This window comes from Camelus ferus, chromosome 14 (assembly GCF_009834535.1).
Source record: "Camelus ferus isolate YT-003-E chromosome 14, BCGSAC_Cfer_1.0, whole genome shotgun sequence".
Classification (NCBI taxonomy): domain Eukaryota; kingdom Metazoa; phylum Chordata; class Mammalia; order Artiodactyla; family Camelidae; genus Camelus; species Camelus ferus.
In genome coordinates this window covers 9,479,674-9,492,858 of record NC_045709.1, presented here as the reverse complement: position 1 = coordinate 9,492,858, position 13,185 = coordinate 9,479,674, and the positions used below count along the sequence as shown (strand labels likewise).

Sequence of the window (13,185 nt, the reverse complement as noted above, 5' to 3'; positions counted from 1 at the left end):
CCAGTAATAAGCATCCCCTTTGCTTAAGTGAGATCAAGTTGGTTTTGTACTATTTGCAGCCAACAAGTCCTATTTCACAGTGGAAATACCGTGACCGAATGTCTCTGTGTGTAGGCATGTGTGTATGTATGTGTGTCTGTGCACATGTGCGTTTAAGAGAGTGTTCTGGCAGCAGTGTGACAAGTGGACTGCCCTGCTCTCATTATCTTTCACCTGGTCCGTTCTGATAATCTCATCTCCCTGCTCTGCTTTTCCTGTCATGACTCTACTCCATTCTTCCAGTTGCTGCCAGAGTGATCTACCTAAAATGTACATCTGCCATGTTTCTTTTCTGCTAAAGACCCTTTTCCATCACCTAAAGAACAGAAGCCAGGCTCTTTAGTGGTACATACAAGCCCACTCATTCCTTCAACAAGTACTTAGTAAGAACTTACTAGGTATTGTTTTAAGCACTAGAAATAAAGCATGGAGTAAGATACAAATTTCAACTCTCACGGAACTTATACTCTAGTAGCAGAGACAGACATCAAACAAGTATTATCTTCAGGTAGTGGAAAGTGCTATGAAGAACAAGGAAGGAGGCAGAGATTAATGAGGGCAGGGGGATGGCTCTTCTAAACAGGATGGGCAGGTATCCCACCAATATTTGTCCCAAATGTCCCAAAGAAAACTCCTGCTTACCTGCACACACCCACTTATTCCAGACCTGCTCAGCCACCACCAGCCTTCCCCATTCCATTCACGCAATTGCTCAGGTCAAAACCCTAGGCGTTTTCTTTGGGACATACTCAGTTTGAGATTATTCCAAACATCGATGAAGTTGGTGTTGGGAGTCTTAAGTGAGTAGGTCCTGGGGGGACCCAGGCCAAAGTTCACAACAGCTTGTACCTGGTAAGAGGTAAATGTACACATGCGCTAGTAGCATGAGTACGCATTATGAACACTACGCATGCGCCACTGGCATTATAAAAGGACAAGTGCGTACACCTGAGCGCCACAGCGCGACCCACTTGTATTGCAATATAGTGCTATTTTGCGCCACTCCGGCTCTGCACACATTATGTCGGCTCCTCCCGCCTTCTTCCGGTTGGGCAACTCACCTCCTCAAATCCCTCTTCAGCCTCCATCGGCTGACAGTTGGTTATCCAAGTCTGGAGTTTGGGGAAAAGGTCAGGATGGAACCTCATCTCCAGTAACTCCTCATCGTGCGTTCTGTATATACACTAGCTGAACAGAAACATTCAACTGCTTGGCTTGTAGTTGCCACATCTGATGTTTTGCGGCTGATGCCTTTACTTGTGTCTTCATCTCTGCCTGCAACGCCCTTTCAACCTCCTATCTCTGGGTGATTCTTGCCCTTTAAAACTAAGATACGGCATCCTTGATTCCTAAACGCTTTCCTAGAACACCTGGTTGATTTGGAGGAACCCCTCACCTGTGCCTCTGCGGTTCTTGGTGGGTCATACACGAGTTGCTCATTAGATTACCTAGGGCAGGGTCCGCCTCAGTTTCTCTTTATCCCCAGCACCTGACCCTGAGCCTGCGCCGGGCAGGAGCGCTACACCTGTTGAAGTGCAGGGACAGAACCCACTCAGGCTGTTGCCTCACTCAAGAGGGCCGCAGAGGACTTGAACTACTAACTGGAGAGGAGCGGGTGGTTCCAAAACGTCACATTCTCTGTGCAAACTTTCCAAACTGCTTCCTGATCACTTCTCTTCAGGAGTCCACCTGCAGCCTACCTCTCCCGGGGCACTTCCACAGCATTGTTTTAGCGGTGGGTGGAGCCGCGCTGAGAGAGCAAAGCTGGCGTTCTGCCAGATTTCCTTGTTGCCAGCATTTCTAGTGCTGTAGGCTGTCCCATCGGCAGTGGGCGACGTAAATGGAAGGCAAACCTGCCCCCCTCGGGAGAAGCCCTGGGCGGCGGTCTGGGCGCAGGGCCGCTGGCGGAGGACGCCCAGAGCCCAAGCGGCTGCCGAGGCGAGTCCTCGGCGCGGCCTCGGGAGGCGAGTCCCGGGCCCCCAAGCGGCGGCGACCAGAGAGTGGCCCTGGGTCCGGACTGTGGCTGCCAGACACCGCCCACCCCGCCCGTCCTGGCCGTGCCCCGCGCGGTACTCACCCGTTGGCAGAGGGCCCGCGTCCCGGGCGTCCGATCCGCTGGCGCCGCCGGCCGACTGGGGCGCGGAAGACAACGCCGCGTCCATGACTTCGCTCGGCGTCCGTCCGACGGCTGCGCACTGCGTCCGCGCTGCCGGAAGTCGGTTTCGGAGCAGCCCGCGTGGAAACCCCCCGCCCCGGGGAAGTCCCGCGCCTGGAGGGGCGCGTCGGGCGTGCAGACGGGGCCCCCAACTTCTCCACATCTACATCTGATTTTGAATGCTTTTTCAAAGTCACCCCAGGCGCTCCCCACCCCCCCACATCTCCTACGGTCAGTGGTCAGAGGAAAGGTGGCCAAAGCCGCCCCACCCCGACTCAGCTGGAGAAATGATTGCTCTTTTGAAGGTTTACCCCTTATTTTCTAAAAACTATCCCACCAAATTTGGCCTAAATAGGTCTATCGTAAATGGACGCAGAATTAACTGAGCTTAATTCCAGTTGCTAGTCGCAAGCCTTTATTTAGCACCCATGGGGTACACAGCACCATACAAGACGAGGTTTTTGGTGCATACAACAAATACACATGAAGAGAACATAAATTTCATATAATTAAATTAGTTAAAAAATAAGTTGCTTTGGAAAACAAGCGTGTAGTAGTTTGCGGTTTGCTGAGGAAATAATCAAATGAAAACTCCTGGAGGTCTTGCTTTTTGAGCAGGTTTTAAACAGAGGAAAGGAGGCAAATTTGGGAGAGAAAAGAGAAACAATATTTAAAAGGATAATGCGGGTAGTCTTGACAAACACAAAAATGGATTACAGAAGCAAGACTGTGGGGCTGCAAAAAGGGAGAAAAGAGAAGGCTCTGGCAGCAAAGTTTTGGGTTTTTTTGTTTTGTTTCGTTTTTGCCTTCAAGCAGGAAGACTGAAGAGGTCTCCTTGCCAGGCCAAAAAGAAAGTCCTAAAGAGGCTGAATTAGGACTGAATAGTTCAGCTAGGTCATGGCGAAATAATTTTAGTGGAAGAACCCTTTCCCAAACTCTCAGTTTATAATCTCAGTTTTCCAGTGTTCCACCCTTAGGTATGAGCAGACTGCCAAGATCACTAACCAAGGAAAGACTAAACCATGAAAGACAAATACCAAATTGAAACAAAGAAACAAACCTTGGAGGTCACAGAATACTCAAGAAGAAAAAAAATTGTTATGAATGCCTGTATGGGTGTGTTATACTACAGTATTTTCAAAGAGATAAGATACTGCAACCATGAACCAAAAATAGGATGCTATTCAGAGAAGAAAAGAAAGCTCTAGAAATAAAAAAATGAGACCCCCCCCAACTCTCCCCCCAAAACCACAATAGACAAATTGGAAGATTAAGTTGAGGAAATCTCCCAGAAAGTAGAGCAAGAAGACAAAGCTGGAAATTAAGAGAGAAAATAAGAAAATAAGAGACCCAATCCTGGATAACAGGAATTCCAGAAAGAGAACAGATAAGGACTCATTAAAGAAATAGCTCAAGAAAATTTCTCTGAAGAACAAAGTTTTCATTTGAAAGATCCCACCAAGCACCTGGTACAAGGGATGACAATGACTTACTGAGAACAGAACATTGGGACAAAGAGAATGCTTTAAGTTTGAAGAGAGATAAAAGTTGGTCACATATACAAAGGATAAGAAAAAGAACGGCATGTGACTTCCAATAGTCACCCTGTAACCCAGAGGTAGGATATTTTCAGACTTCACAGCAGCAACACTGGAGTCTAGCAGATGTGTTCAAAATTGGGCATGGAAGCTACTCAAGAATTCTATACCCCGCCAAAATAGAAATCAAGTATAAGAGTAAAATAACATGTTCAAACATACAAGTCTCAAAATATTTCTCATTTTTCTCTTTCAAAAGCTACTGTAGGATTGTTTCATCAGGCTGTGGAGGTAAATCAAGGAAAAGGGAAACAATGGGATTTAATCAGAAACAGATCTGACATAAGAGCGACAAAGAGAGTTTCTAGCACGCTGATGGAAGATGATGACTGTGAACAAGTACACACCGAAGCAGATCAAGATGTCAGATTTGTGCACAAAAACATTTTCCATACTTATCAAATGTCTTCACTTTATCTTAGTGCACTGCCTAAAAGTCCTGCATCTTTACTGTGAATAAATGGACTTTTCAACTTTTCTCAACTGTCCACTGGCTGTTGGGTTGAGTTTTTTTGCTCCATTTCCTAGCTCTTTGGTTTCCCACTCCCTAAACCAATTTCAAGTCAATTTTTTGTTTACTTCAGTATTTTTAAAGAAATTAACTTGGGCCCAAACTTAGAATAGATTTTTGTTTGGAAGATAACCAAACTAAACCCAGAACTGAGTTCAGAAAAAAAGGAAAAAACCCCTTCAAAACTCAGGACTACTTTTAATTACTCCTTTTTGAGCCAGTATTCCCATCCCGGTTCCAAGGGGGGAAGTTCCTGGCAGCCAAATGTGCATCTTTGTCATGGATAAAATTAGTTTTAACTCTTGGAGATTCTCATCCCCTTTCCACTAGACACTCATGGCTAGGTAACCTACAGCAAAGTACCTCCCTTCTTCTTTAGGAAAATAATTTGCACATCATGCCCAGGAGAGTCCAAGGATCTGTTTCAGACTTTGCAGCTCAGTAGAATTGTTCTGTTTTGTTAAGTGAAATTTTTGCCCAGCACAATCACTACTGGCCTAAATAAGCCAAGTCTATTTTCTAGGTCTCCTTTTCTTATGACTCTGTCTAAAACAAAAATACTCCAATTTTTCCAAGTTTCTTTTTCCTCTTTTCCTTTCAGTATTTGTACTGAAGGAGTGAAGAGAAGCTTTCATCTCAAAGAGTGTGCCAAAACCTTCCCCACAGGAGAGCGTCTCTCTCTTTGCACTCGGTGGATTGATTGGATAGTGTTTCAAGGAGCCAGATTTAGCTTGTCCAACTAGTATTAAAATACACGAAGTAATATGCATAAAGTTAGTTTTGACATATTCTTTAGGCTCTGTTGTCCATCTTATGGCTCATAATGCTGAATTATTTGCCAGGAATTAAACATAAATAAATATTGTAGGTAAAGATATGAAATTTGGCCCTTTAGGGGCCATGAAAGTCAAAGATAATAATTACAAAAGCAGTAAGAAGAGCTGAAATCAACTGTGATATTTGTTTTTCTTAATATATAATTTATAAATAAGTTACAAATTATATACTGGTATTTCATATAAAATATACACTTCCATCCTACTCATGTAAAGTCAAACAGCAGTAAGAATAAAGAGATACCCAATGCATATGAAAATGTCCTTATTTTGTTCCTAACATTTCTAAGTTATGCAAGTGAACTCCCCAACAAGGGTAAACTGAGAGGAATTCTCTTGATGGATTACAACCTAAATTTATTCCACTGACCACTGGGGGTTCTTTTGCAAGGCTCTAATTTCAGTCTGATAAGCTAATTTCATGAACAGGCATTAGCTACAGATTTATAATATTTTTTTCCTACACTTATTAACCCCACATTGGCAGAGGATTTCTTTCTCAGGCATAGTCCCAGCTTCATAACCATAATCCCATGTTAGTTCTGTTCTTGCTTTCACATACCTAGAAAGAAATTTAAAAAATAATCATAAATTACTTTGAGTAACTACCAAATGAACCAAATTTGATTATATCAATTTTCAAGTTAACATAATTAACCATCCTCAAAAATACAGTTTACTCTCCAGTACCCACCAATTAGGAATGCTCTTTTACGAAGAATAATTATTTGAGTTTTATTTCAAATCTATTAAAATCCTAATTAAGAAGAAATTTGTCAATATCCACAAGGAAGGAAGTGTGTTTTGGAAGCAGTGGAAGCCAGTGACACAATGAGGCCTGTGGCTTGGTGGTTGTGGGTAGCACTGTGCATCATTTATCCCCTGAATTGAACTGGCTGAAACCTGCCATCCATAACCTTTTCAGGCATTAATGCTAAGAGAAAATGAGAATTAGAATTTCAGCTATTTAAAATTTTATTGACTACAAACAGTTTGGGACAATTGAATATTCTAGGGTACCAGATATTTGGGGCTATAGCATTTACCTTCTTTTAATATTTTTCTGTTGTTATTTTTTGAAGTCACAATTTCAAAATTAAATCATATGAAAAATTTTCAAACCTGTTGGTGAAGAACGCCACCAATGGAAAATTTCTGTCATGTGTTTCTACAAAAACATTCTGTACCAAAAGATTTGGGCAACAGCTATGCTGTTAAAAAAAACAAAACAAAACACAGAGGTTAGATACAGCATAAAGTTTGATACCTTGTTCTTTGAAGCATTAGGATACCATTCTGTTTGTAACACATCTCACTTATTTTTATTTTCTTTTTTTTCCTAACTAGTATGTAAAATAGCATACCTCATTACAGTTTTGTAAATGGTAGAAATCCATTCAGAAAAGTCCTGTTTTGACATTCTTATATTTTGCCAGTAAAAATGCAAAATGGTACAAACCTCCATAGAATATAATTTGCCAATATTTATCATTCTTTATAAATTCATTTCTCTTCTGATCCAGCAATCCCGTATCTGGGAATGTATTCTACAGATACATCTGCATGTGTATCTGTGTGTAAGACTATTCATTGAGCATTGTTTTTGACAGCAGAAGTTTGGAAACAACACAAATGTCTTAAATAAGGGGACTGGTTAAACAAACTTTGGGATACCCACACACAGGAATTTTATGCAGCTATAAACAAAACCAAAAAGAATGACAAGCTCTGTGTACTGATATAGAAAGATCTCCAGGATATACTATTAATTAAAAAAAAATAAGCCATAGGACAGTGAATATTTAATACACTATCTTTCATGTAAGGGGTATAAATAAGAACATATATTTATATTTACTCATATTTGCATAAGGAAACACTGTAAGAATATAAAGAAAGGAATAAAAATGATCTTACTATAGAGGGTGGAGTAGGGGCAAGGTGAATGGGGACAGAGTATGTGTCTTTTTTTTTTAACAAAACAAAAAGTTTACTATGAAGTAAAAAAAAAAGTTTAATATGACATGTGTTTTACATCCAGTCAAACAGGCCCTTTGGAAAGGGGACCTGTGTAAGCAATTGATTTCTCTGCTGAACACAACCATTATTTATCTTTGCTCCAAGGCTTCTAATATGATGACACTGTTTCCTTCTATTACCACCATTCTAATATTGTTCTGTTGCCCTCTAGCTGCCATCTCCACACTTCCATCGCCAGATTCACAAAGGCATCAAATCCCAGCAACATTCCTCAGATGTCTACCACCATTTAATTTCAATCATAACTTCCTGTCTATACATTGTTTTTTCAATTTGGGCTGGGTGAGCTTTACTTATGGTGCTTCCTTGGCAGAAGTTACCCTAAAACAGAATTCTGTTTGGCTGTTACATATGTATGTATGTATTCTCTATGGCTTTTATTTTATTTTAATTTTTAAATCATGTGAATGTATTGCCTATGCAGAAAATTCAATTAAAAAAAGAAAGAAAGAAAAGCCCTGTTTTTTCCCTCCTACAAACACAGGAGGGACCCAGCTGATGAAACCAAACATACTGTTCTGGGATAGCTGCCATTCAACATAAGTGATTGGAAAGAAAGCCATGACAGTTCTTTGTGGGGGATAATTCTTTAATGATCTCTTGTCACTCCTGGCATGTTTAATATCTCCTAGCATGTTTGACAATAGTGTAAAAGTGGTCAGAGTGGAACAGAGAACGGCAGTTGTGGGAAGGAAGGAAGGAAGGAAGGAAGGAAGGAGAGGATTCTATTTCCTGTTAGCCAAGTATCCTCTTAACTAGGAGAGAAAAAAAGAAACAAGCCAAATAAGCAGATTTACCTATCAAGGAAAAAAGCTCTCTAGTTTTAAAGATTTTTTAACTTAAGCATATTTTCTCTTTTGATGGCAGCTGAATTACGTGTAAAATTATCACTGAACGTAAATTTCAAACCTTTCAAAGGTCACACTTTAAAGAGGTGTTAAGCTTAGCAAAGGGAATGTGTAAAAGAATTATGGGCCATGCATGCTCCCCATTTCTTTAAGGGAAAAGTCAAAGCTGCCCATGCCACTAATTCAGCATCACAGAAAGGGAGAAGAGCTCTGATACAGATCAAAGAGAATTAAGGCCATATCCAGGGGTCAGTGTGCTAGAATAGAACTTTCCAAAGGATGTGTGAAGAGTATCAAAGTTCCCATCCTCCTCCCAGCACTCCTCTTCACTCTCCTACACAGGCTAAGCAAGGACAAAGCGGAGCCCAGAGAGTAGGGGCATGCGGGTGGCTTCCACGTGGTTCAGTTGGCCAAAGACAGGAGAGACTATATTCACACCAGGACTAGAGTTTGAAGGGGATTTTGTTTGTTTGTTTTGGTCTGGAGGATTCCTGGGACCATACATTCTTTGATAAGCATATGATGGTAGGAGGCAGGATAGGATAGGAGTCTCATGGGAAGACCACTAGGGAACTCGAATTCTACATTGCACTGTAGTTATGACCAACAATACAAATTGTCCCTCTTATCATGAAGATGTCAGAAGTCTTAAGTGTCAATGAACCTTAAAATCAGACAAATCATAAATATTTCTCTATGTAAATGAAAATAAATCTCATTTCATGTATCCCAAACATACACAGAAACAGAAAATGACTATGGTTTGGGAATAAAAAGAGTAAGACAGTAAAATGCAATATTCCGATAAATGTACTGGTTTTCTGCGCTAAGCCACTAAATCACTTAAAACTTAGAGTAAGTAAAACATAAGTACTTCAACTGATTTTTTTGAACAGTTAGAGGCATTTCTGAATAAGACATTATATAAGACACAAAAGAGAAGCTTATTCGACATGTCCCACTGTGATTTATTTCGAAGTAACAAATCTGGAAAACGTTTCAATAAACATATATGATATTCTTACATACCATTTCTTAAGCTAATGTTTACTCTGTGCTAGGTACCGTACAAGCACTTTATAAAAATATTATTAATTTATTCTTCACAACATCCTAGACAGTTATTATCTCCATATTACAGAGGTAGGAAAAATAAGACATAGAGGTCAAGCAACATGCCCAAGGTCATACAAGTGGAGGACTGGAATTCTAATCCCGGTAGTCTGGCTTTGGAGTCTGTTAATCATATTTTCCTCATAATTTTGTTAAGAAGCATAGAAAAAAATGTGTTTAGAAATAGGACCATATACTCACATTAAGGAAGCGGCCCACGTTTCCTTCTTTTGTGGCATCCAATAAAAACACATTCCCTTTACTGAACTTCTTTAGAGAATCAGACGAAGCATTCTTGGTTTCACTTGGCAAATTTTTATCACAAAAGACTTGCTGGTTTTGACATGCCGCGGATTTTTCCTCTTGGAGTTTTTGTATTTGAACCTTAAAATCCTTTGTAACATTCTGATTATCCAGTGTGACTGCCTGGTTACATCTGCCCCCTGGTGGAGTTTCTTCTCTACATTTTGTTATATCTATCACATCTGATTCAATCCAAAGGTTGTCTTCAGAATCTTCAACTTGATTTGAGCTTGAGTCCTCTAACAAACATTTTAGAAGGAACTGTCAGGAAATATACTTGGCTGAGCAACAGTGCTGAGATTAACAATCCTAATTAAATGCTAGTTGTGTTAATTATTGCTAATCCTTATAATGTGTTAAGGTAGACAGTACTCCAACTTTACAAATGAAAACTTCAAGCCTCTGAGGGGTTAAGGGATTCACTTAACTCACAATAGTAATGAGAAGTGGGGTAACAAACCCAGAAATACCTAGCTCCAAAGTCTATCTTCTTTCTACTACATAACAAGCCTTTTTATGAATCTGTATACATGTTGCTTCCTGTTACTGTATTTAATCTCTACTCTTTACAGACTGACTTCCTCTTTTCAAGTTTGGAGTCTGCAGTTAAGTATATTCTGAACAGCTACAACAGAGAGGATATTTAGGGAGCACTTTAGGCCTCTGATGGAGTCACCTTCTACAAGTCCCAATAGCAAGAACTATTCCTATGGGTTTTGTATATATAAGTGTTTGGTGTTTTTGCTAGATGAGCACTCAATAATTACACTTACAAATAACAATACTTCAGAAGAAGATGAACTGCTTATTTTTCTTATCCAACAATGGATATAATTTTTGAGACTATTCAAAACTATGAATGCATGCCAAATGGAATAAGTAAAATGATTTATTTTTAGAAAGTCATTTGGGCCACAAAGAAATTCACTGCCACAAAAAATTAGACTCTAAAACAATGTTCTTGATTTAATCATCACTATTGCTGGCTGCCGTTCCTACCTGTCCTCATATTTTAATCATATGGGTTACTTGTGCACCATAATAGTACATAACTAATTTTTGTAGTGCCTGCTATATGCACTGTACTGGTCAATGAAAATGACAAAAGAACCAAAAGCAATAGTATTCATATGGCTCACATGCATTAAATGGTGATATATCAGAATGTCATCCCAAAATATGCATCTTTGACATAAGAAGTATTCTGAGCTAAGGGCAATTAAGCAACAGTGCAGGAAAAGCTTTCAGCCCTTCCTCATGTGCCTAAAAAGCAGGATATAAATTTACAGAAGTGTGTCTCCTCCTACCAGGAAGGACAAAAGTTAATTACCAGAGACTACTTTAGACCTGTATCAGCTTTGAGACTGAACCACAAGAATCTACATAGCAATCTTGAGTAGCCTTTATCCACCATTAGTTTCCCATATATTTGCCTTCCCACAATTTCCACTCCTAGAGACTCAAGGTCCTTTTCCTTTGTCTTGTTGCTCCTCTAAAGATTTATTATTCTTTGACTAACTGCCAGAGAAATCAGACTTTTAAGCCACCTCTCTGAGTTACTCATTTCTGAGTATTCACATGTGTTACATGTACAATACACATAGCAACAAACTTCTGTTTTTCTCTTGTCAGTCTTTTGCCAGTCTAACCTACAGGGCCCCAGCTGGACAACCTAAGATGGGCACAAAAAGAGGTTTTCCACCTCTACAGGTGAAATAAGGTTTTCCACCTCATCAGGTGAAATTATTATATTACATAAGTGCACATTCTTGATAGAGCTTTTCTGTCAAGGAGCTGCCTTGCCTCTTCCAATCTCCATCCTTTAAGACCAGGTAGGAGTTGGCAGTGCAGATGCAAAGAAGCCCAAAGGGAAAGGAGACAGTGGTTGGTTAGTTCTTCACAAAGGGTCATCTCTCAGCCTGTCTCCCCACTGAAGGATATACTAAAATGCAAATGAACTAAAATCTAGCTTTGTCAGGTTGCAATATTAACTATGGCAGGACTGGTAACACTGAAAGATAAGCACTCAGGGTAGCAATATTTTCACTTTTTGCTAAGCATCCCCTGCAGCAGCAATGGCTGGAATATTATAGGAGAATGATGTATCTTTATTTTCAAAGGACTGTAAACAAAGAGTTAAGGAAACGGCTGCTTTGGACAACGCTTCCAAAGACACAGGTAACACCATGGACTATGGAGACTCAGAATTGTCCAACCCATTCTCCTGCCATGCATCAGATCATGCCTGCCATCTAGGTCAGAGGTCAGCAAACTTCTGTAAGAAGACAAAAAGTAAAACTGTAGGCTTTGTGGGCCACATGGTCTGTGTTGTAACTATTCAGTTGTGCTGCTACAGTGTGAAAGTAGACAGAGCCAATACGTAAATGAGAGTGGGCTATGTTCCAATATAAATTTCATTTATGGACACTGAAATGGTAATTTCCTAACATTTTCAACTGTCACAAAGTATTATTCATTTTCCCCATTTTTTCTCTTATTTAAAAAGGTAAAAATTATCTTATCTCATAGGCCATACATACTATGGTTTGTGGGCTGGATTTGGCCCACAAACCATAGTTTGCCAAACCTCTGATCTAGACAAGCAGAAACTCTTGTGATGAATGCAGCATTTTTGTTATGGAGTCTGAGACAATGAGCCACAAATACTGAGCGAAAGAGACAAAAAGGCAGAAAAGGCAGGCAATCATAGAGTGAAACAAAGCCTACTTCTCATTTCCTTGGCTTTAGAGTTCAGATGTAGCTGGGTCGATTTAAATCCACCAGTATCTTCTGAGGTTACAGACTCTGAGGAAGTAAATCCCTTAAAAGAAAACAAGGAAGATATGTTTACTTTACAGGTCAGGAACCAGCTAGTAAGCCACAGTGCTGGAGGGCCAACCCAGGTCTACGTAATCCCATGGCCCAATCTTCCATAATTATGTGGTACTGAGGAGGTATGTTACTAGGCAGAGGGCAAATATTGGCACACCACCTAAGGCAGAGTTTTTGTTTTCAATCAACACAACCTTACTGTGAACTACCATTATGTCTGCCTCTGTTCTTTTTCCTGCATCATTCTCTGTGTCTAAGTTATAGTCTCTGACTAGTTTTCTTCTCAGTACAGACTGAAAAGTGTACCCTCAGAGGCTATCATGTAAAATGTTGCTTTCTGAATGATTCTTTCTTTAGGCTACATCTCTTCTTTCTCCCACATCTCACAACCATATCTCCTTAACCTAAATCCTTTTTTCTTATTCCGTAACACTATCAACTCTTGAACACATCAGCTTCTCCTACAAATTCTCAGATTGGATAGCTCCCAATCTCAGTAGAACACACTGTCAGACCATGACCAACATTCTCCTTATATATCTAAGTTGGGAACATGCCAACCACCATGGAGGATACTAAGTAAACAAAACATGGTCCTAACTCTTTAACAGCATGATATTCCAAAATAATAAAAGAAATCCTACACAGTATTAAGTAACATAAACAATTTGAACTAACTAAAAGATAGGAAAGTAAGATAATGTTCCCAGAAGGGTACATCTACATTTTACAGTTTTTACCATCTTTTTCCCATTGTGTTGAATAATGGTCGTCTTGGTTTTAGGACTTCTAATGACTGAATGATATTGAATTCTTGAAACATTGTTACATTTCATTTCTCTGAAAAGGAAAAAAAGTTAATTCTGTATATCAAAACGCTCTATTGTACCCTGAAATATAGATCATATCA

At 39.9% G+C, this 13,185-nt stretch overlaps 1 protein-coding gene and 1 pseudogene across 4 annotated transcripts in view; both read right to left on the bottom strand.

The window, feature by feature from the left end:
- The window catches only part of LOC102514903 (SET domain bifurcated histone lysine methyltransferase 2), a 74,977-nt gene that overhangs the window by 27,121 nt on the left and 34,671 nt on the right, over positions 1 to 13,185 (bottom strand). For 2 of the 4 annotated variants that reach the window (XM_032496171.1, XM_032496172.1), the window contains exon 1: positions 2,117 to 2,366. In XM_032496171.1, the coding sequence (XP_032352062.1) occupies positions 2,117 to 2,357 (241 nt within the window). In that variant the 5' untranslated portion in view covers positions 2,358 to 2,366. Of the gene's footprint in view, positions 1 to 2,116; positions 2,367 to 2,586; positions 5,702 to 6,261; positions 6,351 to 9,341; positions 9,683 to 12,170; positions 12,265 to 13,015; positions 13,116 to 13,185 lie in introns of those variants that run through there. The other 2 variants (XM_006184125.3, XM_032496173.1) reach the window with 2 other exon arrangements.
- LOC116668499 lies at positions 6,366 to 7,814 on the bottom strand (annotated as a pseudogene).